The 26751-nt window shown below is 36.6% G+C and overlaps 1 protein-coding gene across 12 annotated transcripts in view; it reads right to left on the bottom strand.

Annotated features, from left to right (window-relative positions):
* The window catches only part of KIF21A (kinesin family member 21A), an 87393-nt gene that overhangs the window by 22191 nt on the left and 38451 nt on the right, over window positions 1–26751 (bottom strand). For 5 of the 12 annotated variants that reach the window (XM_085569066.1, XM_077783415.2, XM_085569067.1 and 2 more), the window contains exons 7-27: window positions 26174–26289; window positions 22035–22230; window positions 21046–21235; window positions 20393–20456; window positions 19418–19621; window positions 16157–16195; window positions 13864–13948; window positions 13574–13691; window positions 13047–13235; window positions 11930–12129; window positions 11437–11544; window positions 10876–10944; window positions 10555–10766; window positions 9742–9895; window positions 9172–9372; window positions 8740–8841; window positions 6840–7005; window positions 6335–6355; window positions 2404–2464; window positions 2136–2190; window positions 547–764 (exon numbers count right to left, since the gene is read on the bottom strand). In XM_085569066.1, the coding sequence (XP_085425192.1) occupies window positions 547–764; window positions 2136–2190; window positions 2404–2464; window positions 6335–6355; window positions 6840–7005; window positions 8740–8841; window positions 9172–9372; window positions 9742–9895; window positions 10555–10766; window positions 10876–10944; window positions 11437–11544; window positions 11930–12129; window positions 13047–13235; window positions 13574–13691; window positions 13864–13948; window positions 16157–16195; window positions 19418–19621; window positions 20393–20456; window positions 21046–21235; window positions 22035–22230; window positions 26174–26289 (2768 nt within the window). The remainder of the gene's footprint in view (window positions 1–546; window positions 765–2135; window positions 2191–2403; window positions 2465–6334; window positions 6356–6839; window positions 7006–8739; window positions 8842–9171; window positions 9373–9741; window positions 9896–10554; window positions 10767–10875; window positions 10945–11436; window positions 11545–11929; window positions 12130–13046; window positions 13236–13573; window positions 13692–13863; window positions 13949–16156; window positions 16196–19417; window positions 19622–20392; window positions 20457–21045; window positions 21236–22034; window positions 22231–26173; window positions 26290–26751) is intronic. The other 7 variants (XM_085569068.1, XM_085569070.1, XM_085569073.1 and 4 more) reach the window with 3 other exon arrangements.

Below are 26751 nucleotides of genomic sequence, written 5' to 3'. Positions count from 1 at the left end.
AGGATTCATAATATTTAACATTTTCCTTTCAACTTTTTACTTGAATACTCCATTGCTGCACAGACTTCATTTCATGCATGGTCCATACAAGACAACTCACAGAAATATTTTTCCTAATAATTAGGACCATATACAAATACCATGATAAAAGTTTTCAGGTCGTGTGTTGTTATTTTGTTTGTTTTAAATCTCACTGCTGTTCTAATCAGATTCTCACTATCTCCCTAGAATGTGCATTTCCCATAGCACTAATACAGCAAATTATTCAAGGTATTAGAGGGGTTTTCCCCTCTACATAGAACACAGTTACAATAGCTAAGCAGCTTAACAGAACTTATATCTTCAATAAGAACCACAGTACTTACAAGACTGCATTTACACTTTCTAGAGTGGTGGTGGTAGAAAGGAAGGAGCTTTGTCAGGATTATTTAGTAAGTTTCAAGTATATTAACCTCATTTGTAAAGTTAAGATAATAAATTACAAGAAATTGGCGACATGCATTTTTTAAAAGCAAAGGATAATTAGCACAGCATGGCCAAACTTACATGCTGCCTATCTTAGAAGGTAAGCCAGATGGTGGGGGTATAAGCTCTCTGTCCCTAGCAGAAGTATCATGTGTGTCAGCAGCCACCCCACTTTCTTGGTTTTCTGCAGCTGACGTGGCAGAGCCAGCCGAGGCAGAGTCTGCAGCGCTGCTGTCAGAGACCAGGTCGCTGTTGGCTGCATACAGCAATTCCATCTGGGTGGTGGTCCTGCGGCGGGCCTGGAGACAGACAAAAACCAAACTGCCACTTCACCATGCCGTGGTGTGTGTCAAGAGTCCTACACTCAAGCTTAGCATTATTAGCTGGCAATTAGCATCCCCCTCAAGCACTTGGCAACTGCCTTTGGAAACTAAACCAAGAAGCTCGTCTCTGCTTTTGGGCAACAATTTCAGAGGAGGCAATTCAAATTCAATGTCCAACCACTGATTTGACAACTGGTTTTCAACTATATCTTTTCAACCAGCTGCCTGCCAATACTACAGGAGGACAATATTACTTACCTATGGTTTATCCAAACGAAATGTTATAAAGCAGAGAGCAATAAAGCAAAGTGGCAATTTAAAGAGCTACAACTATACTGGTGTGACTTCTAACATCAATTCTTCTTCTCATATACAAACTCTGCTTCTACTTTGTTTAAGTCACCTCAAAAGTCCACATGAACTAAAATTCATTCAGCATTTCAACAATTTGAAAACAAGAGAAAAACTCACAACAACTTTGTGCAACACAGTAATTTGTAAAACATGGATCACACATGTTAGGTGTGATTTTACAGTGAATTTAAGATCTGTTCCTCAGGGAAAGAAAGACCAAAAGGGAAGACAAAGATCCAGTCAGAAAGGACCATTACAAAAATGATTTGTTTATTTCATTGCCTTTTTGGACTAAACTCACTTAGTTAAACAGCCCAAAAAGCTGCACACCAAGGAATGTTACCAAATAATTCAACAGCCAACACAGATGGTTTCTTCCAAAGCCAACTGCAGTTGGAAAACTGGAGACTAAGCTTCTATTTACTTTCCAAACTATGTTTGTGCTTCTGTTAGCACAGAAGCAAAATTGCCATCAGTGCACATTTCCAGTTCCCACTGCCATTAATATTAAACTGTAGTCAACCTAGATATGCAATTAAGATCCTGGAGGTCAAACTTTAGTTTCATAAACTTCAAGATATCTGTGACAAATTGCAAACAATAAACACGTCCACAGCTGCCACTGGCAATAGCATTGAACTGTAGCCTAACTAATACTAATCTGCAAAACTACACCAGTATGGAGTGCAAGTAACTGGAAGAACACATCTCTTTCTGGAATTCTAATAGCTTAACCCCAAAATACTGAAGAAGTTATTTTTATCGTTGCTTCTTAGAGAGGAGTGTCACACAAAATCATATTGCACACAGATCATATGTAAAGTACATCAGTTCACCTTTTGGATATCTTCATTCATTGAAGTCTCTTGGGCAAAGCAAGAACTTTTTTTAATGATACCAGAAGGTATCATTAAATGATAAATTATTGTAGAATCATGGACTCACTTAGAAGACATGTAGAAGAATTATCGTCATCATCCTTATACATCTTACCTTGCTTTTGGGCTTGACTTCACCACAAAGCTTCAAGAGATCTGAAGATAAAGAACTAAAAGAAAAATTGCATCAAAATTAGAAAGTCATACTTTTTGCAGATTGGCAGGTGTGTATTTTAATTTTACTCTTCTTTCTACTGAAATTGTGGGCAAAGTATAATGAAACAATGTTAGAGATACTTTCTAAAGGATACATTAGTCTGCATTACAAAAGGAGGAAATTACAGTAATTTTTCTAGAATTGGTAGTAACAAAGATTTCCTCACCTTCCTTCTGTTCCAGGACTATGCAATGGGGCATCTTCATCAGTACTATCTTCCAAGTTTTCTAGAAAATTTCCAGAAGAATAACATTAGTCTGTCCCTCTACAACAGCTGCCCCTCTACAACTGGATGTGAAGGCTTTAACTGCTATACAAAGCAACTCAGACAATGTTGAAAGGGATTTGCAAAATATCTTGACTATTTTCTATCCAGGTCCCACTGAATTTTCCTGACACCTAAAGAAATTCTTCTCATACAATCTAAATACATCATACATCTAGGCATACTGTGTCAAAAATGGTCCTCTGCCTACTGTAGCACAGCAACGAAGATGATAGAAAAACAGAAATTCTAGAAGGAAATCTGTTAAGAAAGCAGATAAAGCAAAGAAAATTATCTGCAAGACATGGAAGATATGGGATGTAAAATCAATGGACAGTAAGAATGTCTCTTTCTCCTCTTTTTTTTCATCTTCTTGCTCCAAAACAGAATCAGCCTGGCTATAATAAAAAAGAAAATGATATTTGTAACTAGCTAGTGAGCTGAGGCTCAGCCTCCTCTGATACATAATGCCACCAAGCATTTGAGCTGACAAGAAGCAGGCACTTCACTAGTATATAAGGATTCATTTCCAAAGAGGATGATGCTACCACTTAATACTATAGAATGGCTTCCTAAAAGGAGATTAATTTCTAAAGGAAGCTGCTTAGTAGAAATGTTCCTGAAGCAAAAATGGGTACACAAACCTGTCCACAGAAGACAAACCCAGCATGCATGCCACACATTAACACTGTCAAACATCCAATTGACATTCTGCATGCAAACAGTGCAAAACATTAAGCTGAGACAATGAGTAAAGGGCACATGTACAATCAGTTCCAAACTGCTGGGAAAGCAAATCCCCTAAATTGCATGTTATTCTAATAATACATTTTAGGCATAGATCAAGGACATAGGTAACACATTTTTGCAGGCAAAGTCCCTCATTTTTGAACATATGCATGAAATATTAAGGATTAAATAACCTTGTAATGAAATTCCATTACACCTCTTTACTAGAAGAGACACTTTACTTAATTTCTGTTAAAAAGCAGATACCATTTGCAATGCATAGAACAGATACATTTGTAACCCATATTAAAACAGGTTTGTCCATGTATAGGTATGAAGTGCAAGTTCATCCTTTGGAGAAAGAGAAGAAAGATATGCAGTTTTCAGCTGAACTTTGAGAAGGAATGGAAAAAAGAGAAGGAAAATATTGCCTTTTGTGTTTGCTGCATCTAAATGTGCTCCTTGAAAAAGTTAAAACCATCAACCTAGAACAAAGAATATTGTGCTTCTGGGTTATCAAACTGCTGAATTAATCTTAACAATGTAATTTTAGTTATCAGAAACACAACTATATTCTAAAGAAAACAGGGTCACAGGAGTAGCACTGTGAATTTTCAGTTTTCTTTTTGTTCCCTCATGGATTTGAGGCCAGGTGAAAACCTTTCAATATTTATTATTATTATTGTCATTAGTCTTGTTATTACTGCTATTATTATTATATGCCTCCTGCAGAAGTGGGCATTTAGAGTACTGCTCCATTCAGTAAGACAAAAGCAGCATCCCTAAAATAAATGCATTTTAAAAATATAAAGGATTCCTGTTAGAATTATGTTACTTCATCCCCCTACTCATAAAGAATTTGTGATCTCTTTTTACAGGTAACTAAGTAGAAAGTGTGGAATGACCACAAAAGGTAGGATTTTATTTGCAGGCTCACTCTTATGTGACCTGATGAGTTTCTTCAGTTTGCCTGCAATTCAACACAGAAAGACTGCCCAAAACTCCGAAAGAGAAATCAACACAGAATCAACAAAAGGTAGAAAGAGCAAGATTCTGTGAGAGTGAGAAGAGATGAAAGGAGATATGAAGTTAGTAAAGACTGTAATGTTTGAAGGGCCAGGTGCTAGCAAACCACTGCTTGCAGAACAGGTGGAGAATTTTCTGATTATGCGTCTTCATCCTCATGCAGTGGCAACTGGACGGTACCAGAACAATGCCATACACCAGCAGAGTTCACCCAGAGGAAATGACATTTGACCAGCCCTCTCAAAACCTGCACATAAGTGGATGTGACTCACATCTGTGAATGTCCATACATCACAGTGGGAAGTAAAAGCGCTTCCACAGCTCCTCAAAGAGGAGTCAATTCAGCAACATTCAAAACCCAATTTCATGGTCATTTTAACTCTTCGCAAGAGCAGATGGGATAGTGAATGGCAGCTGGCTCATCCACCAAGGTGGATGTGAACTGAAAGTCCATTCAAGTCAAAACCTGAACCTGTGATGTACTTTTGCAGACTGAAACTTCTTCTTGTCTACAGTTGAATGCAAGTGCATAACTACACTGGGGAATGTTCAAGCTCTTCTGAGCCAAGTGTATTCAAATGGCTAAGAACTTTTGAAGATGGTGGATCTGGAAGCAGGCATCAAGAGGGCAAATCACAAATACCATGGAAGTGCAATCCCTTTGCTTGGGATAGGGCTGTCTGTGCTCCAACACTGAGATGTCAGGCATCCTGGTGAGATTGGCCTCAGGATCTGCTGCCACCCACATTCTACCTGCAGGAACTCTGCCAGGCCCTGCACCAACAAGAATCCCTGCAAACCAGCTGGAAATCCCAGCATCAAAGCCTCACTACAGTGATGTCTGAACTCCCTGCAGCTCAAAAGGTTTGGTCACTAGTGAGCCACAAAACACAGACTACCAACAGTCTTGGACCTTGGTTAGTGCAGCATATTCAGCTGCATTTCTTTCCTATAAACTGTTAGCAGATTCCTGGGTGGCTTAGATACTCTAACAGCTTCAGTCATGCTTGCAAAGTGTTAAAAAGCTTCTTTAACAAGAAAACACTCTACAAAAAATTTTATTACAGATCTACTGAGCAATACATTTAGTACATGGTGCTTTTTTCAGATGTTTCAGATATTGTTAATAAGTAAAAGCCTGTCCAGAGCTAAAGAAAATGCAATGCTGTCAGGAGGAGCAATGCTCCAACAGGGGTGAATATGCACACACATTAAAGGCCTGTTCTAGAGACACCATGATACTACAAACCACTGAGGTTCCTGAATAAATAACTGGCTGCAGGCAGCAAGATCCCCTGACACAGATTTTCAAGGGTCACCTGACAGGAAGCTGGCCAAGTTCTCACCACCTTTACATTATGATCTATACACTTCCATGTACTTTTGTGCTTTGAAATGCTGTGCAAACTAGCACAGGACAGCAAAATGTGATTAAAAGTAGCACAAAACAACACTAAAGGAATTATCACTGGTAACAGGATTCTTTTTCTCAAGTTCCAAATATAGTCAGTTCTTTGGAGGGAAGAAAATAAGCTTAATTCATTTGAGAATAACTTCAAAGCAACAACAATAAGAGCAACTTTTATCTCAAAATCAGTGAAGTCAGTAACTTAAACACATTTGAAAAAGTGGGATATGATCCTGCATTCTGTACAATATTTACATTACAAAATGAGCTATTTGCAAAAGGTTAAAAATGACCTGCAAGTTAAGAATTTCCTTTTTTTCAAACCTAATAATATGAGCACAATTTGTCACAACAGTAGTATATCACAAAATAATTCTATGTAGTCTGAACATACTTTGTTGCATACTTGCAAGTACCAAGTTATAAATTTGAAATACATCTCTGCTTACTGTCTTCACTTTTAACTACCACAAGGGCTATTACCACAAGAGCTAGAGGTGTTTTCAGAAAGGAAGAAATGCTCTTTAAGCTCATGATAATGAGTACATTTACAGAACAGTTCATGCAAATTTCACAGACTCACAAATTCTAAGACGCATCAGTTAGTGAATATGAATGAATTAGTAACTCATGCAGCTGTACAGTACATAAAAAGCTAAACATACTTACCAAGTGGTATGCTATCTAGGTCTGTGTAAATACAGCAACAAGGAAAAAAAAGCAACATTCCAATCAAAACATATCCATTTATAAAAATAAATAAAACAAAAGTACCCAAACATATTCTAAATTTTTCTTAGTATCATTTCATGAGAAGTAGAATAGATGCCGTAACATAAAATGCCAATTGAAAATCCCTAGTATACGATGACTTAAAGGGACTGAATTTTTGAACTTCCTATTCGGAAGTTAAAACCATTCCAGATTGTAAAAATAACAAGCAGATTATTTGAATTTTTAAAAAATCTCAATACAAAAAAAATTGGTTTCCTACATTTCACTGCTGAGAGGGTCTACTTAAAAATGCCATACACACATGTCAATTGTGAAGTATAAGATGTTACAATACAGCATCTATTCAGAAAAGAAATAGTCCAGAATGCCCAGGACAGCATGCACAAAAGGCAAACATGACATGCAGCTGACTATTTAGAAAACAAGATGAAAAAACTACCTTGCAAAGCATGACCCAGAAAAGCATCAAGTTCAGGATTTAATTCAGCTTTTTCTTTTAGCATATGAAACAGCAGTTGGTTTTGAGTAGCACTAGTAATTTCTGTCTGCTTAAGGCGTCCCTCAAGAACTTTGATCTGAGCTTCTTTCTGAGCTGCTTGGAGACCCTAAGAGAAAGAAAGATGACAAATGTTTTATCACAACCCTTGTTTTAAAAATGAAAATTGTCAACATTTTTTTAAAACTGCAAACATAAACAATGTGCACATTGCAGCCACCTTCTCACATCCTGAAGATCAGGTGTCAACAAAGGGTCTTTCTCTTTCTTTCACCTTTAAAGACACTCATTAAGCATTCCTTTAACTTGCATTCCTCAGACTGCCTTGCAAATATGCATCTAGTGGCTAAGTGGGACATGACTCCCAAGTGCAATTCAGAGTCTTTGCCATTTTTAAGAGTAGCAAGCATCTGAAAGATTAACACCTCCACTTTCCCCAAGTAATTATTTTTTTAAAAATTATTACCTATGGTAGTCTATGACAAGAAAAAGCGGGGAGGGTGGAAGTGGGACAGGGTGGGACACAGAACCATAATCTTTCCTACCCAAACAGTCAGTGAACTTTCAGCTTTTAATGAAAAGATCTAATGGCCTAACTTATGACACAATTCATTCTAAAAGAACTTCCCTAGAGCCAAGGATTTCTGACAATTTTTTCATTGTAGAAAATACAGACAAAGAAATTCACGCAGCGGTTTCCAAATAGACTTCCAAATTCCAAAGGAAACAGTATGGAAAAATGAAGGTACAAAAAATCTTCTCAAAGGCTTCTAGGGCAACAGCAGACTTTGAGTGTTAGTGCATGAGTAATAAGTGTCACCCTAAAAATTTACACACTACATTTTGATTGAACTAAAGCTACGTATCAATAGACACATTCTGCAGGTGAAAACAAACACTAGAATAGACAGTAGGCATGACCAATTTTGCAAAAAAATATCCCTTCAGCTTTTCTATGTGATAATTACTAAACAAAAAGATTATACAATCCTTCACATAATGGAGCTTATTATCATAATAAAGAGAAATTGTTAACAGAGTGAGTTAGAGGCACTTTTCTCGAATTAACTCTGTTGCAAGATCCATTCAAATACATCCAAAGGCTGAAAAATATGAAAAAGATTGACATTTCCAGAAGCCAATGTGATTGTGGGAATTTTCTTTACCCTTTTTTTTTCCCCACAAACTTTTTGGATTACCTGCATAGTGATGAACCAAGAATGCAAAAGAAATCCCAGATTACTGGTCAGGGGGGCTGACCCAAAGACAGTTTCAGTATCATTGAAATCTTTCATTTGACTCGATGAAACAAGAAGAAAAGCAGCAGCAAGAGCACATGATACATGTGTGCACAGGGTTATAAGCTGCCAAATGCTTATTTTGAAAATAAGAGACTAAACATATTTCCCCAACACCTTCAGAAGAATCCCTGTGGCTCTGCTCAGACTGAAGTATGTCATGCATCAACATGTAACTTAAATTTTTTGAGGTTCATATTTGTACAAAGGTGGCTGAGCCAGTCTTTTGAAAAAAGATCTCAAGCTCTCTTTAGGAGTTTGTTGAAAAGCACAGAGATTTATTTGATTACAAAAAGTAGTGCTCTTGTAAGAACAACATAAGCTAATTAATACAGTGAAGAAGGCTCTACTGGGGTTGACAGGCAGTAAGTTGAAGAGGACAACAGATCTCAAAGGCCTTCACAATGAGAATCAGCATGACTCAGTAATGTTGACCAGCTTAGCTTTTTTTAACACACATTAGTCATGTCTTTAGGTCAGCACAACATATCTGCTCCTGGCACATGTCATAGTCCTGGAACACACATACTTCACTTACACATTACCTTATTGATACCCATCATAAGGAAGTGATCAAGCAAATATCGAGCTTCTGTCAGAGTGCAAGCATTAATCACTGCTGTTACATCCAAGGTCTCTCCTTCTTCCTATGTGTGCAAGAATAAGCCCAGTCAGATTGTGAAAAAGTCTGAAGAATTGTATTAATCTATTGCCAGCAGACTAGAAAGCATCAGCTTTGACACTTAAATGCTTCACAATCTTAACTTGCATTACACTATTGACATTAAAACTGAGGTATCAATTGTATAAGTCTCCATCTCAAACTTCACATAAAAGTTTTCACCAGTTTTCACTTCCAGTCTCAGTAATTACACAGATAAACAAAAACTAATTTCTAAATGAGACCATTTTCAAGGCTAACACAGTTGTGTTTTCTTGTCCCCATTTTACCATTTTTGCAATAATATTTGACCTACCTTTGCTTCTTCCATTTGCATAATATTTGCTTGGCAGTCAGAAATGCTGTCGTTGATGTAGTCTATATTTGCAGTTACTGATTCCATCTCCTCATTTATGTTTTGGACATTTCTATCTGCTTCACTGCCACCCCCACCCTTGATGAGCTTCTCCCTTTTCTTTGAAAGCTTATCTCTTCTTTTGGTGAGCTCTTCACGTTGCTATTTTCCACAAAGACATAATATTACAGAAAAAGAAATTAGTAAGCCCTTAGAACTCTGAAGTGCCTTTGTGTTTTCCTTTGTTTGCTACAGTTTAACTAAGACATCATGATTCCCATGGGAAGAAGTTACAGAGGTGAATACAGTAATCTATTTGCCCATGATAGTATTAATGTGTTTCTTAGTTCTTACTAAGAACAGCCCATGGTTCAAATGTTTACTGTAGCCAAAAGCATCTTCACTGACTGCAGTAAATTCCACCCACTTTGCCAATGCTGCCATAAGAGCAATTAATTTACAGCAAACATATTTGCAGTGCTCCCTATTTAATACAATGATACAGTCAACAGTGCACAGAAGATCACCCACCGTAAGCAACCTGTTCATATCCGCCTCCATGTTGGAAATAGTCATCCTCTGCATGATAATATCAGTCACTCTGCGTTCCAGTAACTGCCACTTCATCCTGGCTGCCTTCGAGGAGTAAACTCTGCTTGTCACTGCTTTCCGCTGGTACTTCCTTCTGTGACGCATTCAAGAGAAAAATACAGCTAAGCCTGAAGCAGTCCCGTTAAAAACTCAAATGTGGAAATGATCAGGCTGGAATATTTTTCACAAACAACCTTAAAATTTCATGCAGAAGTTATTGTAGGTTTTCACAGCACCAGACAGGTGCCTCTACCCAGCCCTGAACTCTACTGCACTGTAACATGCTACACCTGAAAAACAGGTGTCAAACGCTTCTGCATCTTTCATGACCCACTATTGAGTTCAAATGCCATATAGGTGTTGTTCCCTATTTAAGAAGGAGATCTGCTTCAAATCACAGTGGAAAATCACAAATAAACCTGATACACTGAACTGCATTTTCCAGAGTTTTTCCATTAACTTAACACTGCTGTCATTGGAATGCCAAGGTAATTTCTCTTGAAGAGTAGGTTTAAAAGCCCTCAAGAATTCAAAATCCAGTTTATGTGACTTGCCTTTTAATGCCATTTTATATTATTTTATTTTTGTCTTAAATACAGAAATCTGAAATTGCATATGATAATGTTAAAATGCCCATTTTATGAGCATTACATAATAGCAGTTTGGCAACTAACAGCTCCTGCAACAGTACCTGCTAGAAAGTCCACACAAATTTCAGTTCTTGTAAGAGTCCTAAGAAGTTTTAACCCTTACCCTGTTCCATTTGTTGCAGTAACAGATAATGCTTGAACCCTTGCAACAGGAATTCTCATCTTCTGCTGTGCTGCTGTTCTGGAGCCATCATGCTCGCCTGACAAACTAGAACTTGCTTCCTGCATGGAATGCTCAGGCAGACTCAGCTTTCGACTCACTTTTCCTGCCACTTTATCAGACAGAGGCCTTACTTGTCGACGAAGGGCTGTGACCTGAAGCACAGGGCAAAGACATGATTAACTCTCCCAAAACTAAATTCTAAGCTACAGCAATAGAACATCATTCTGTTTTCAAATATGCATTGGTTTTTTACCACAGTACCTCTTCAGTTTTACGACGTAAGATAACTTCTTGGTTTCTTTTCTGAGCTTCCAGAAGCTTGAGCTGATGCTGTGAAAAAACAGAAGCAGCATATGATTTTTTTTTTCATTCTCTCTCACAAGGACTGCATTGTATAAACAAAAAGACCTCTACACATTAATACAAATCTGCAAAATTTCTGTTACATGAAGACTCAAATCTGATCGTTTCTTGATCTTCCTAGCATAGAACAAAAATAAGTGTTTCACTGCATCAATTCTATCAAAAACAGTAATTCCATGCAAGCAAGGTAGTAGCAACAACTTTGTGAAGATTCATTAATCACTAGTTCACTGATAACATTGATATACATACTCAATAAGCACAATAGGAAATATAAAACTTATCACCTGAAGCTAGAAACTGTATTTGCATGGAAGTCAAACCAAATTTTGTGCATTTTCTCTGGTGCAAACATGCCTGCCTCAGTGAATGCATATACACGGGGTGTGCCTGCAAGCAGAGGCACGTCATAATGATAAGTGCTTATTCCAAATGAAAGTTCTTTATCTGCCAAATCACCTCTCGTTTGCGTTGCTCCTTTTTAAGCTGTGCAATCTCTCTATTTCTTCTAGATTCAGTCATTCTAGCTTTCTCCTGCTCTTCTTTCATTTGCTTCATCAAGCGAACCTGTAAAGAAGTCATCACTTAGAAAAGCTGCACACACTGAAGTTCTGCTCCCTGCTCCCAACTATACAGAGTTTTCTCTTCAAATTGCCATTTTCCACTATGTTACATGCTTTTAGCCATTTAGTCTGAAGTACAATGTCATCTTCACTCAGTGCTGAATAACAGCTAATAAGCTGTGCAAGCTTATGCATGTTTAATACCTTAATTTCTGTTCATTAAACCTAAAAGCTGCCCCTCTCCCCAAGGAACAGCCTGGTGCTCGCATCTCCTATTTTAAGCAGATAACAGCAAGAACAGAGTTATCAGATAGATGGATGCACAGGAGATTTCAACACAATTTTCAGTAAACATTTATTGTGGAACACTTCAATTTACTGAAATATACCTTGGTTTTCTTCATCTCTGTCACCTCCTGCTGCAGTTTCTTGAGCTGCTTTTCATATTGAGACTGATTTTTAAGCAATCGTGCATGTTCCTTTTGTGCTGTTTGAAGTCTCTGCAGTTCTTTATTCATGGCTTGGAGTTTCTTTTCATATTCTGACTTGATTTTTTTGGCCTTTTCTTCTGAATAGGTCTCTACAGAACCTAGAGTAAAAGGGAATTCTTAATCTGCTTTTGTTCAGGGTACTTTTACTTTTGCCAGCCACAGCAGATAACTACTTCCTCTGCTCTAGAATTGCTACAATATTGCTCTGCAATACCTTTAAAACAACCTAATTTCTCTCTAGTTCCTGCCACCCACACTGCTTTGAACTTTCCACCTGGTACACATTTTGGGATAAGACATCAACTATTAACACTTTCCTCTGACTTCTTTGCAACAAATCTGAGCACCTGAAAGTACGAATAGACACATTCACACATATGTACACAGGAGTATAACAACACTCCTAAAAGCCATCAAGCCTAGTATTCCTCTTCTGACACTGATCAACGGGGAAGGTCTAAGGAATAACAGGGGAACAGCAAAAGCTTAGACCGTGTATACCTGTAAAGCATATATATGTTTAAAAAATAAAAACAAACAAAATACTTTCCACAGCACTCCCAAAGTGCAGTTATTTGTGGCAGGTAATCTTGAATCAGAGGTAGTTTGTCATCTCAATACTAACACATATTCAAAAATGTTTGGTCAGTAAACACCTCTAAAAGGTGTTTCACTGATTCTTGCTCTTATTCTCATGCAAATAGAAAGAAAGTGAGGAGGAAGGAACACGAAAAAAACTTCTAATCAGGAACTATCTCCAGGATTATGAGAGCTCTTAGAAAACTGAAAATGCTTATTCACCCAAATCAAATACCTGTCAGTAGCAATGCGTTTAAAAAAAATCTTCTCTCAATTCTAATAGAAACTAGAATGAATAAAAAATTATTAACTGGCATTATGAATACAAAACATACTTCTGTTTTCTGCAATTTCTCATCAAATTTGAAAAAGAAAATGAGAGAAGTAGAAAATGGTTCAATAGCTTATACAAGATCAATGATTTTGTACTTCTTACCCAAGTTTTGAAGAACCTGATCTCTTTCAAGCTGTGTGTCTCGAATTTTATGTTGTAGCATCATTAGTTTCTCTTCATACTGTTTTTTCAGTGTTTGCAACCTTCGCTGGCTGTTTTCTAGCTCATCTATCAGTTTCTGCTTAATGGCTATTTCACAGGTGATATTTGCCAAGTCAGCTTGATAATTTTCTAAAACAGAAAGATTTCTGTTAAATTAAAGCAAGGACCACGTGAATACAGATAATCCTTGCAATCTTAGAGTCATTGTTAATACATATTGCGCACGGGAGGATTCCACACAAATCACAATGAACCTGGCCTCTGGTCAATTTCAAAACCCATCCAGGAACACTCGATCAGCTGTCTATTACATGTTTTAGCATCATAACCAAAAAAATAATTCACAGAACATGCTCTTCACAGAGAATTACACACAGATGGTTGACAATACACTTTCTTGCCCACCAAGACCTGAGGTCTGACAGATATTATTTGCAAAACTCTACAGAATATTACACTGACATCACCTTTTTCATCAGAGTCAGAATCTGATTCATCTGAGCTTTCAACGACTTCCATATCATCTTCATCCTCATCATCTTCCTCTTCTTCATCGTCATGATCACTGACTTCCTGAATTTCCTCCTACAAAACATACAGACATTAAAGCACCCCCACTTTTCCATGCCACAATTATTTTTGACTATGACTGTTAAGCTGCAGTATTTACCTGGCACATTCCTAATTTTCTTTCTATAAAATTGTAAATCTTTAAACAGACAATGAACAAATAAATCAAACACTTATATATACTTACTCCCTCCAATTCATTATTCTCTCTCTCTGAAGTGCCTTTTTCATCTCTTTTCTCCTGCTCATTGTCTGTGTTATCCTCCTTAACACTAGTAGGAGAGGAAGACACAAATTATTCACAAACTGAAATGACAGTTTTCCAACCCCAATGGTTGTTTCCCATCCCCCAAACCAGTATGGTGTAATTGGTGTAACTCCAAATAAAGATAAAAAACAAAGTGTAGTTAGAAAAACGTAAAGTGTTGGGCATGGGTAAAACACAACTTCCAAACTTCTGCAGATAATAAAATAATGCCTAATTGCTTTTATTCTTGGTTTGCAAGGTAATAGTAATGATTAGCACACTGTTCCAGCATACCACACAACTGGGACAATCAGAATACACATTTCCATGTACTATAGCAGTACTCATTTTGTATGGAAGTTGCAGTGTACCCAGAGTAGCGTTCACAAAAGAATAAAAGAATATTGTGTGCAAGTACAGTTTACATTACAGGTATTCCTACACTTTCAAGATATAACAGAGCTTACTGTACTTAGAATAGTCTTAAAATTTATGTATACACCTTAAACAATATCCTATTTATCATAATATAATTTATACTCTTTTGATTAGTTATCTATTTTGGCATAAAGTGAATACTCAAAATAGTCACTGATACAACAATAAAAAGGGTTTACAGCAGGGTATTTTTTGTTTTGTTCTAAACATTTGGTGTATTACCCATTAGGGCAAGTTTTAACATTTTAAGTGCACATTTAAGACATCGCATGCAAATAAAAAACAAAAAATCAATGGCAGTCTGCAAATTATCACAGACCGGGTATCAGTCCTTCTAAGTGCTACATGTACAAAACCCAAGCTCCAATGGATGGGAAGTTGTGACAGAATAGATCTAGCCACCATAGGGGGTACTAATGCAAAAATGTGGTTAGGACTGCATAATGTGGAATCCACCTTAACTAACATCAGCTGCATAAAAGTTGTGCTGTCACTGATCAGGCACAGAAGCTAGAAATGCACATCTTCCTCCACTGATCCCAAGAGGAGCTCAGATTCACGATCAAACTCTTGGGCAAATCCAGTATTCAGTGCAGTGACAAAAAATAGACAGTAGATTTGAGACACTGATTTGGTAAGTGACTCTTTAACAGTGCTCGAATCTAAAAAGTGCCTGTTGAGTAACAGTGCTGGGTACACGAGATTTTCTGTTGTGTTACTTTTTAATCTGTTCAATGGTAAATGATTCCCTTCTGCCCCACTCATTACCAGTTACATGCTGACCATGCACAAGGCAAAAAGCTTTTGTTGGGACCATCTAAATCCATACAGCAGCTGGGGATGCTGGAATTTAAAAATCTAACCAGATTTGCACACAAAAAAATGCCTAACAGGGAACACTGTGTCATACAATCTCATTTCCACAGATTCACCTCTACCTCAAACCAGATCATGTTTTATGTTTGTTATTAAGCCTAAAAGATAATGTACCTTAGCTGCAATCCTCATGCAAATTGAGGCAAACCCCCAGTTTCCCGTCCACTTAGTACAGAACTAATCACTACAGAGAATTTGTATTCTGCCTAAGAAAGGGGAGAGACAGGAATGAGAACCAGCAGCTCTCCCAGGTAGACCTGTACTGCTCAATGTGTATGTTACTGGATTCCCATCATCTGCATCAATTTAGTGGGTGGGTTTTTTGGATCAAAGTAGACAGCAGAAAAATAAAAATACCTTTAGTTTCACTTTTAATCATAATATAAATCTCTTTTCAGAACCCCCAGTTTAACTGCTCTCTGTGAATGACTATTCATCTACTGGTTTAGCTGAAACAGAATGGGAGGAATGATCAAGGCTTTCATCACATGTTTTCAGAAACCAAAGCAGCAGACTTGACTGAGGTGTGATGGTCCAAGACACTCTTGATCTCACATGCCAAAATTATGATTGTCATATACTGCCTGTTAGATATTTCATACTATATGTGGTACTGCACCTTCCTCCTGCCTTTCATTTCTCTCAGGCCATGCAAGAAAGAAAACAATTAATTCAACAGGAATTTCTGAAGGTGCCACCTCCCCACAAAAGTTTGCTCAACAACGTGTAACTTGAGAGTCAACCTCAATTCCACAACAGATGTTTCCATTTAAAACACTAGCTGAAAGTGAAAACCCAGGAAATAATTCTGAAAATTAACTACTCCTGGAGTACCTATGAATCTGCCCAACTTCTTTTCATGTATGACAACCAGTTAATTGAAATGACAGGTAATTAAAAACCTGGGAAATATTCCAACCTTCTTTCTTCTTGACTGCTTTCCTCAAGTTTCTGTAGCCTTCAAAAGCACGAGGTACAGTATTGGAAGGCCAAGCCAATGAAGGACAAACCAGACAGTGAAAAGCAAAAGTGATAAGAAGGTAAAAAAATGATATATATGAGCTTGCGGAGTTTAAAATGAAATTTTAAAAGATACCATCAAGAGACAACAAGTAGTAAAAAGGCAATACATCCTGGACAGTTGGAAAGTAAACAGAAAACAAAAAAGAAGCATGTGTAGGTTAACTAATTTGCCACTGATAACAAGTAAATTCAAGTTACACCAAGGAAGAAATTTTAGACAGTATATTTAACTTTGAGAATTATTTCTAATAATAGATTAAGAAAATATCTCAATTCTGGAAAAGCTTTTTCCTCTTTCTCCACTTAAAACTGGCTGATAAAATAACGAAAATTTCAAATACTCCCACTGACCCAAAGTTATATATTCTCAGAAACATATCAGGAAAAAAACCAATAAACTAGTTTTATATATGCTGGTAACATATTGTAATATAAAGTATGAATACGAAAAATATGGTATGAATATTCTAAATAACATAGTCTGGATAAAATTAATACAAAAATATCTTCAAACTGCATTCATGTTTTTGTTTGGGTTTTGTTGTCTGTTTTTAAATAAAAAGTAGAAAACTGCAGCTTGTTTTTCTGGGATTCAGAAAGTACATGTGAATAATTTCTTGTTATTTTTTAATAAATTAACAAAAAACATGCACCAGAAGCAATGAGATGAACAAAATGTTAGTATTTCTACCTGCACTTTTCCCTCTTGAATAAACATGGATGTATCAGTAAAAAAAGTCTTCATGACATATATAATAATCGAGATGGCTTAAAATTCAACTACTGAAATTCCTCATTTCCCATTATGACAAAGTTTCAAGCAAGAGCTTTTGCTGCCTTTTCACTTTGTACTGCCTACCACCTTCCTTTGGTATTAGCTAGGAGCTAGCAAGCTGATCCCCATGTAACTTTCATCACTAATTTAGTTTAATTAAGGTTAGGGGAGTCAAAAGAAAATAGAAATGGTTACCAGGTTGTAAGGCCAACTAGCAACTGAAAGGAATGTGGAAGATTTGCTATGGGGCTTTCAGTGGGTAAGTCACATTAAGTCACACTGTGGGATACTCCAATCAGGTAGGCAAAGTATTACTGCTGTGTTAAATGTTTCCAATAAACTTTATGACATATGCTTATTAAGGCTATAAGTATTTAACCTACATACCTGCTGCTCATTCAGAACCTTGCTCTTAGACCTTCAGGCTACCTCACAACAATTTAAATAAGTTGTATGTATTTAAAATTATGCACCTTTTGTCATACTGACCCATACCCAGGAAACAAAAGACCAAGAAGGGCAACAGATGGGGCAGAAACAGTTGCTAGGCTTACCAATCCCATTTAAATAGAAAAATGCTAGTTAGACAACTTTAAAAGAACACCAACACTAGAAAGAAATAGTAGAGTAAATGTAACTAAATGCCTGTAGAAGACTGAATTATAACAAAGAATCCTCATCAAACAGCAGGACAAAGTGTCTGTGCATTATATTAATGCACACACTGCCAATTCCTGAAATTTAAATAGAATAAAAATTCACAGTGATATAACCTTAACACAGACTTTTCACTAATTAGATAGAAGCACTCTGCAGATAGCAAGAATGACAATGTACAATCCCTCAAATTCTAACATTTCTTAGCATCTAAGGAATCTTCCTCCCAACACATGCACCTCAGAAATTTCTAAGTATTTATTACAACGCAGTCTGCAGATAGGCCAGTAGAGAGATTCAAACCATATCAGAACTTTGAAGAGTATGACCCCATTTTCTAGAACACAAGGCACACTTTAAGATGGAGCCATCAAGAGGCCTCTTCCAACTTTAAATTTTCTACAGCTCTCTAATTCTATAATGCTAGGATTCAAAACTGATCTCAAAAATAATTTATGGTAAGTAGTCCCTACTTTCAGATCAAACTATTTGGCTGTCCCATCACAGTATTATTATCTTGGTGTGAGAAAGTATGACTGGCTTTCAAAAAAACCACAACAAAAACAAACCACAGAAACACAACCTAACAACTGAAGCTCTATCTAAGCATGTAGCTAAATGCATGCGTGATTTTAAAATGTGTTAAGAAATACAAAATCAAATCTCTTTGTTCCTACATTTAGAGTTAAAGGACATACTGAAGTGCTTGGCTAAAGAGAGGACAGAACATTCTAATGATTTTATTTAATACTTCCCCTCAAGTTTCTACAAAAATGAGACAAAATCTATCAAAATCCTCAAAAGTCTAAGAGCTTCCTGAAAAATTATATGCAAAAATCTAGTTGTACTTAAAACAACTGTTCTCTAAAGCATCAGACATTTGTGTGGTGAACAGATCTATAGATATAGGACCTAAAATTAAATATACAACTGATCCTCACCTACTTTATATTTAGACTACTTCAAGCTTAAACTGTTATAACTTTACTCTGAACTTGTAGAAGTCTGAAGGACCATTATAAAAAAGAGCAACAGATTAGAAACATGGAAAACTTCAACTAAAACTGAGATATTTCTAATGGACACAGAATCCCCGGGTACAAAAAGCCTTGCTGTGCTGCTATCTAAACAAGCATTTATGTCAATTTCTATGAGGATTTTAGTAGATGAGAAGTTGGACAGCAAAAAAAAAAAAAAAAAAAAACAAACAGCAAAGCATGATGTTGCAGAGAATTAGGAAACCTCAAATTAAAAAAAAAAACCATTCATAGAAGCAAAAGATAAAGCAAAAGAAGTAACTTCAATAGTTACCAAGGAATCCCCAGCTATTCAGAGTATCTTTTCTTCAGAAAGCTGTTTCAGTTTTGATATAGAATTAAAATAAATTTTAAAATTTTTTCAAACTTCTGTTAAATTTCAGGTGCATTTTAGAAGAAATTTTTAAAAAGGTAAAGATTTAGAGAGAACATCTGTGCTTTTATCATTGTGCATAATTACATAGAAAGGTTCATTACAAAGAAGACACTTAATCTACAAATACTGCACACTTCACTGGAAGAAAAGATGCAAAAGAAAAACTGTAACTTCAGCATGTAAAAGGGTTTGAAGGAACAGCAGTTTAGCATCCAAACCCACACAAAAAGCCTTTTTAAGTCTCAGTAATTTAAAAAATAGGCCTTTTTACTAAGAAAAAGAAAGAAAATAGAATTATAATTCATACGCCACCTCTTTTTCTTTTTCCTCTCTTTTTTTTTCAGCTTTTCTAGATCTTTCTTGGCTATATCTAGAATTTCCATTGTCTCTTTCTCTGAGGAAAGCATAGAAGCAGAAAATGCTGATGGTCCACCAAAGTACGTGGCTCTCGATGAGGCTCTTGACAAGCTGCGTCGAAGATTTTCATTCACTGCTTCACTTTCTAATAATTTTGCTCTTAATAAAAGACAAAACAAGGAAAAATTGTAGACCATTAATTACAACTATTGCCAGTACGTGAGGTGTACACTCTTTTGCCTCTGTAACTTCAATGCATTACATTCTATCTAAAAAGAAACTACAAACCAAGGTGAAGTCTAAAAAAATACAATGTAGTAAATTCCTTTAAAACACCATTTTACACAATGGTTATTATGTATGTTGTACATATATTATATAACCTTGACAGAATACATGAAAATATATCTGTATGAACATACATACAGACATATATATACACAAATACATATCTGAACATGCTTTATGAGTATATAGTATATGAAAGATATACAAAAGCTCTAATATAAACTGAGGATAGGCCAGCTAATTTTTTGCATGGTGTATATCCAAGACATAGATAAATAAAAATATCTAAAATCTTAGATTTTTAATTTTAAAAGGAAGTATTTAAAAAAAAAAAAATTAAACAAGTAATTCCTTAGTGCTATCATTTTTATATGAGGTTATAAAGTTATAAAGGAATTGTTCTAAGTTTTACTGTCCTTGTGCAACAATATTAAGTTATTACCATAATTTAGGCAACATCTTACTCTCATTTCTATTGCCAGTTTGATCTCTAATATTTTACATTTTGGTGTCCAAGAGCAACACCAGGTCTTCAAAGCTGAAGGACCATTCTCCCAAAGTAATCCCCACACAGGAAAACAGCTGAAGTATTCCTAACACTTCTATTTTTTTTTTAATTGTCCAAATACATAATGCAAATACCTGAGATCTTCAATTTCCTTGATATAATTATGAATCATGTTGCTAATTTCTTCATTTCCTTCCCCTTTGAAGGACAGAGAGAAAAGGGGAATGAGGAAAGAGAAAGATTAATGGCAGTAACAGTATAAATATCTGAATATAGGCATGAGGTACCAGCAAAGGGAAACCGTGACATGGGCTACACATGTAAATCTTAACTTATTTATAAAACAGCTTTCCTTCTTAAACTGAATTACATTTTTTGTTCCTCTCTCATGTGATCACCATATGACTACCAGTAACTTGTTTTCCATATTAGTGCATTTTAACAATGCTTTAATCAAAATTACTCATCTTGAGTTTAATTTGGATTCAAATTTACTTGGTCTGATTGTTAAACCACTACAGGGGCTAAACATACAAATAAGTCCTACACAAAGATATTGTTTCATATTTTCTATTGTTCACATTTCAAAATTGATGGTCAAATCAGGGTACCAAACTATTTCTATTATTAAAAAAAGACCCCAGAAACAGAAGAAATAATTATATGGGGGCCTATCCCTGCCAAAGGAGGTCCTACAGTGCTAATAAAAAGGCATCATTTGATTTCAAGAGATCGGTGAAGCAAGAACATGAACTTATGAAGCAGTTTATGCACATTCACAGCATACCTGTCCTGGCTAGCACTTGGTTGGCCTGATCACTCATTAGCTGTGTTATTCTGGCTCTAAGAGCATCAACAGTCTCTTGCATTGCTTTAATTCTAACACGCAAGTTGTTGTTTTCTGTTTGCAGCATTGCATTCTCATGGAACATGTCATTGATGCTTTCAACACCTTCTTCATCTATAATCCTTTTACCCTTCAAGAAAGTAAAAATATTTTATTAATTATTCAATAACTAATAATTAGTTATATTTTGTTTTTAAAAAATTCTAACTTCGTAAATGCAATCCACAGATGACTTAGAATTCCAAGCATACACTTGTAGCACAGGATAGTCTCTCAAAGAGTTTAAAACAATGATAAGGGGATAGTTTTGAAAAGACTGATGTCTGGGCCAACACCTTAGCATCTGGGTTTTGTGTCACTTCAGTCTGAAATACAACTTCTTGAAGAGGTTAAAAAATGAGAAGATAACTCTTTGTCAAATCAGAATACTATCTCAAGAAGAGCAAAAGGTGATCCTGTTTGGTAAGGACCTTTATTGCTGAAAATACTGAATTAAGTCCAGGAAGGAACAGGCATGAGTATTTGACTTATATAGTTGAGACTGGATTTTTAAAACACAAATTGTTTTAGCCATCTAGGAAGTTTTCAAAAGCAATACACAGTAACTGTACACATTCACTTATGCACCAATCTAAGTTGTGGTTTTGTCATTTTTGATTTGAAAGTGACTTTCTCATTGCCTTTCAAAAAGCAAATAGCATGCATCACCAGTAAATATCGCTGACATTTGCTGACATCTCTTTTTTTGGGGATACAATCTTTGTTTTGTAAAAACATCTGGTAATCACTGGAATTAACTGTTGTTTATGCCAGGGCTGCTTTTCCAATGTTTTTAGTGTATGAAATGGAAATAATCAACAGGGGGGAAAAAAAACCTGTGGAATTATAAGCATTTTAAATCAGAAGAAATCCTAAGAGGATAAACTTACGGTTTTGTATTCCATGAGTTCCATCTGTAGCCGCGCAATCTCACTGCGCAAAGCATTTATTTGTTGACTGGCCCTATCCTGATTAACCACCACCTTGTTCTTGATGTTCCGTGCCCGGTTGGCGTACTTTAACGTGTTCAGGGTTTCCATGAAGTCTCTATCTGAAGGGCTCACACATGCTATCATGAGCGTTTGACTGGAAGGCAGAAACACAGGTCAGCATTACACATCCAAGAGAAAAAGAGCAGAGAGAAGCTAACAGGTCCTCAGGCAGAAGGTGAAACAAGAATAGCAACTCTACAGTATTTGTGAAAATATTTCTGCATCTAGCTCACAAACCACAAAGGTCAGCAGGTGCTACAGGTACTATGTCTTGTATCTCCCTAGCATAGAGTAGGAGATGCTAGATCATTGCTTGTTCCACATATGAAATTGTAAAAGCAATTAATGAGTGTTTCTAGAAACGTTTCTCAAATTACATTCAGTTTGCCTAATCATACATAAACTGAGATTAAGGAATTTATAGTCAACCTAAATTCCTGGACAGTGATTTGGATCATAGAGCTGTCAGGACTGTCTACTGTAATTCCTGAGTTGCTTACCTGCTTCACCTGAAAGATGACCAAATGCTCATCTTACCTGCCCATACATGTCTAATGTGCCTGTTCTCTACCTCAGGTTCTGAACTGGCCGAATTCTCCACTGCAAGTTATCTCCTGTTCTCCAAAAGAAGCCTAAAACTAGGACTTACCCTTAGCACTCTGTGTCTCTAACTGTATTTGTACCACATTTCATAACATCACTTCTTAGAGCAACCTTCTGCAACAAAAAGCAGCAGGACCTGAATTCTTGGCCCAAGAGGCCTAGGAACAACCATCCTCCTTTCAGTTTCCTACAACATCCCCTAGCCATCCCATCATGGGATATTATTGCAGCTCCAAATGAAAGATCAAGCAGATAGACCAGTAGAAACCAGTAGGACAAATGCAGAAAAAAACTAAAACAATTTTCACTCCAACCAAGTGCTTCCATCATTTAACACGTTCCTTCCCTCAGTCCCTGGAGCATACTCATTTCACGTCAGGTAAGAACAGCCTAGAAAGTCAGAACCAGAATTCCAGTTGTCCAGTTGCAGATCATTCTGAAAGTGCATACATTGCCTAAATTCTCAACAGAAAGGGCAAAACACCTGCATTTGATGGACTAAGTACACTCCTGCAAGTTTTTTAGGCATTTGCTTCTCCATGGTATGTCACAACTGGGATAGTTACGTTAGGAAGAGAACTGTCTCTGGGGCAAAGGAGCATTATCTGCATCAGGCAGCCTGGATTCTGATCTTCACTTTCTATAATTTCCAATTGAAACAAACAAATTAATCCCTGCAACACTCTGTGAGTCAAACAATTATATTCACCATTCATACTGGGAAACTAAGCTAGAAAGAGTAACTAGCCTGGGCTACAAAAAATTCAACAACTCTTCCTCAATTCTCACCCGTATCTTTGTGTCAGTTCTCCAAACTCTTTTAGTCCTCAAGAAAAGGCCGTGCAAGATTAGGAGCAAATTTTTTAATTCTGACATTGAGAATGTGCTTACTTTTCTAAATCTCAGAGGACTGGCTCTGCCTTGTGCTCATCTTGAAAACAGAACAACCTGAACTTCAGTTTCCTGTCTGAATTGTAAAATGGACTAGGGTTTTTTGATACTGTTCTACTTCCTTTATGTCACCATTTCTTTAAATTACTCCCCCTGCTCTTGAAGTTAGGAAGGTTTTAATTTTTCACATTATACATTATAACATTCCTTTTAAAACATCAATACTCCATATTTTTATTTTAATAATTCAAGAAACTTTAATATTGAAGTGCTGCTTCAGAACTGTTACAGCATTATACTAAAAATAAGGATTATTGTGAGAATAGTACAGTGATACAATGTTTTCATCACTGTTAATATTGCGTATTGTAGTATTTACTACAACCTAACCCAAATCATTGCTAGAAAACTGTTAAGTATTTGTTAAGAGAGAAACAACAATGTGGACGGTTATACCTAGGGTGGAAGTTGGAAGGCTATAGAATAGGCATAAAGAAGTCTAAACCTGATTCTCCAGAGGAAAAAATGTATATTCGTTAAAATTTAGCTTTCCCGCACATTTTGATTGCCAAAGCCAACCTAGAAACAATTAAAAATTCTATATATAAATACATATGGAAAAATCTTTCTTAACAGCAAAGTGCTGATTTGAGATGTCTCAGCATGTATGTAACATACAACACAACTGGGGGGAAGGAAGGCATCCACACAATTCTCATCAATCATAAAAATCAAGAAAGAACAAAAAATACATATAAGTATCATTAAAAACATTCTGGGCCAGCATTTGCTATCTGTACATTTGTGCTGGTTGGTTAATTTTCTTCACAGTAGCTGTTTTGGATTTGTGCTGGAAACACCTACTCTGGGTCCATAATGCAGATATGTTTGAGTTGCTGCTGAGCAGGGCTTTCACAGAGTCAGGACGTTTTCTGCTCCTCACCTGCTCCAACAGCAGGTGCGTAAGGGTTGGGAAGGGGACGCAGCTGAGCCCAACTGACCCAAGGGATATTCCTCTCCATACGGAATCGTGCTCAGCTTGTGAAGCTGGGGCAATGAGGAGAGAGAGGGGATATTTACAATGACAGCACTTGTCTTCCCAAGTCACAGTAAGGCATGATGGAGCCCTGCTTTCCTGGGAATGGCTGAACACCTGCCAGCCCATGGGACTGGAGTGAATGATTTCCCTTGCTTTGCTTACATATGCGACTTTTGCTTTAGCTAACAAAGCGTCCTTATGACAAAAACCCTGACTTTTCTCCCTTGTACCCTGTGACTCTCCCCCGGCGCAGGCAGGGAGTCTCTGCGGGGGCTCAGCTGCCCGCCCCCATCGCACACTAAATAAATAAAATTCCGTGATTGCTCCTGGAGAACACGGGGGGGAGCCGCGGAGCCGTGAGACGCGAAAATATTTCAGAGTCAAAGTACTATTTCTACAAAGGGCCGATATTAGAAGAGTTTGAAAAACATTCTCACTAGCTGGTGTATTCGATAAAAAAATTAATGAAGTGCTTTTTGCATTTATTTACAGAAATAGCTTAGCAGAGTTATGCTGTTTGATTTCTGGTTTGTTTGTAAATGTGGAGTTTCTTCCTCCCTTTTGCACTTTTGAAAGTTTCTAGCCCTTATTTTACTTGTTTTTTCTGGCTCTTTTCCCTCACACTGCAGTGCTTCAACTTGTTACTAAAGCCATCTCTCTGAAGAGCATTACAACACTTTAGGAATTTTCTTCCACATCTCCCTACACCTTTGTATAAAAACTTACTACTCTCCTAAACATAGGAGCCAGGCATATTGAACAAGAGTACTATCTTACTAAAATGTACTCGGCTGTAGTCCCGCTTAGATTTGTACATGTTAGCATTACAAATACAAAATCTGTATTCTTTTAATAAATTTGTTAATGTTTCCTTATATAAAGCCTTCAGAGGTCAAAGCTTCCCTTCACTGTATGTGCAGAATGTATACAATTGGATTCATACAAACAACCCTGGTGGAAAGACTACTTTCTTTTTATTAGGCTGCAATGCAACATCAGGTAACTGAATAGAGGCACCATAGGCTGAGATATATAATCTCTAAAAAGATGGAAGTGACTGTGGTAAACTGACTCCAAGCTCCTGTGCATAGCAGTCAGAGCAAACAATATTCATTGACATTTTAAAAAACAAAGCGAAAACAACAAAAAAACACCTCTAAAGGAGAAACTCATCACAGCTTTAAAATATGCTGTAAACAAAACCTACCAATTGTACTATCTACAGATAATATAATGGGAAGAACTTGCCTGAAAATGGTAACTTCTAAGTAACCTGAAGCTTCATGTCTAGTAAAAGAACAATAGCCCTGAAAAGAACAATGCAAAAATCTTCTTTAAAATCTTTCCCTTCTATTGACAGCATTAGTTGCACGACAATTTATCTCCAGAATCTTCCTCCAACAAGACTTTTATTGTCATTTAATGTTCATTTTACTTTCTGCAGATTATGTTCTCATTTGTGCTCATTCACAATGAAATACATAAAATTTTCCAATTTTCATACCTGTTTCCCCCAAGAGAGTCTTGAAGTAGCCTTGTAAGCTTTGAATCTCTGTATGGTACATGAGTTGCCTTCTTACTTTTATCTCCCAGTGCACTTATTACATTGCCAAGTGCCAGCTATAAAACACCAAATTAACACACAAGTTAGAATCAGGTCCTGTGCAGTTTTATATTAAAACACCTACAAACTGGAGTTAGCATATTGTGAGAAAATGAATATACTCATGACAGTTAGCATTAAATTATTTCTGAAGATTTCTGTATTTAGAAATTTTTGTGTTATCAACAGTGCATCGGATGACTTACAGTCTGGCACTGGAAGTGCCAAAGTGCTTAGCACAATTCATATGCACTGTTAGTATCTCATATGAGTCACAAACTACTACTTAATTTGGTGGTACTACTTAAACTAACAAACATTTGTTTTGGATTATAATTAAAGCTGATATCTACCTCTAACAGTACCTATCATTTCTTTAAAATTCATCTTATCAATCTGCTTTATGCTACATTTAGAATAAAATATGGAGCATTTATATGAAGAAAAAACCCCAGAACTTAGTACCTCTACAGTTATAA

Source organism: Lonchura striata, chromosome 1A (genome assembly GCF_050655825.1).
Source record: "Lonchura striata isolate lonStrDom1 chromosome 1A, ASM5065582v1, whole genome shotgun sequence".
In the NCBI taxonomy this organism is placed as follows: domain Eukaryota; kingdom Metazoa; phylum Chordata; class Aves; order Passeriformes; family Estrildidae; genus Lonchura; species Lonchura striata.
Note: the sequence above shows the minus strand (reverse complement) of the source record. Positions and strands in the feature narration are given on the sequence as shown.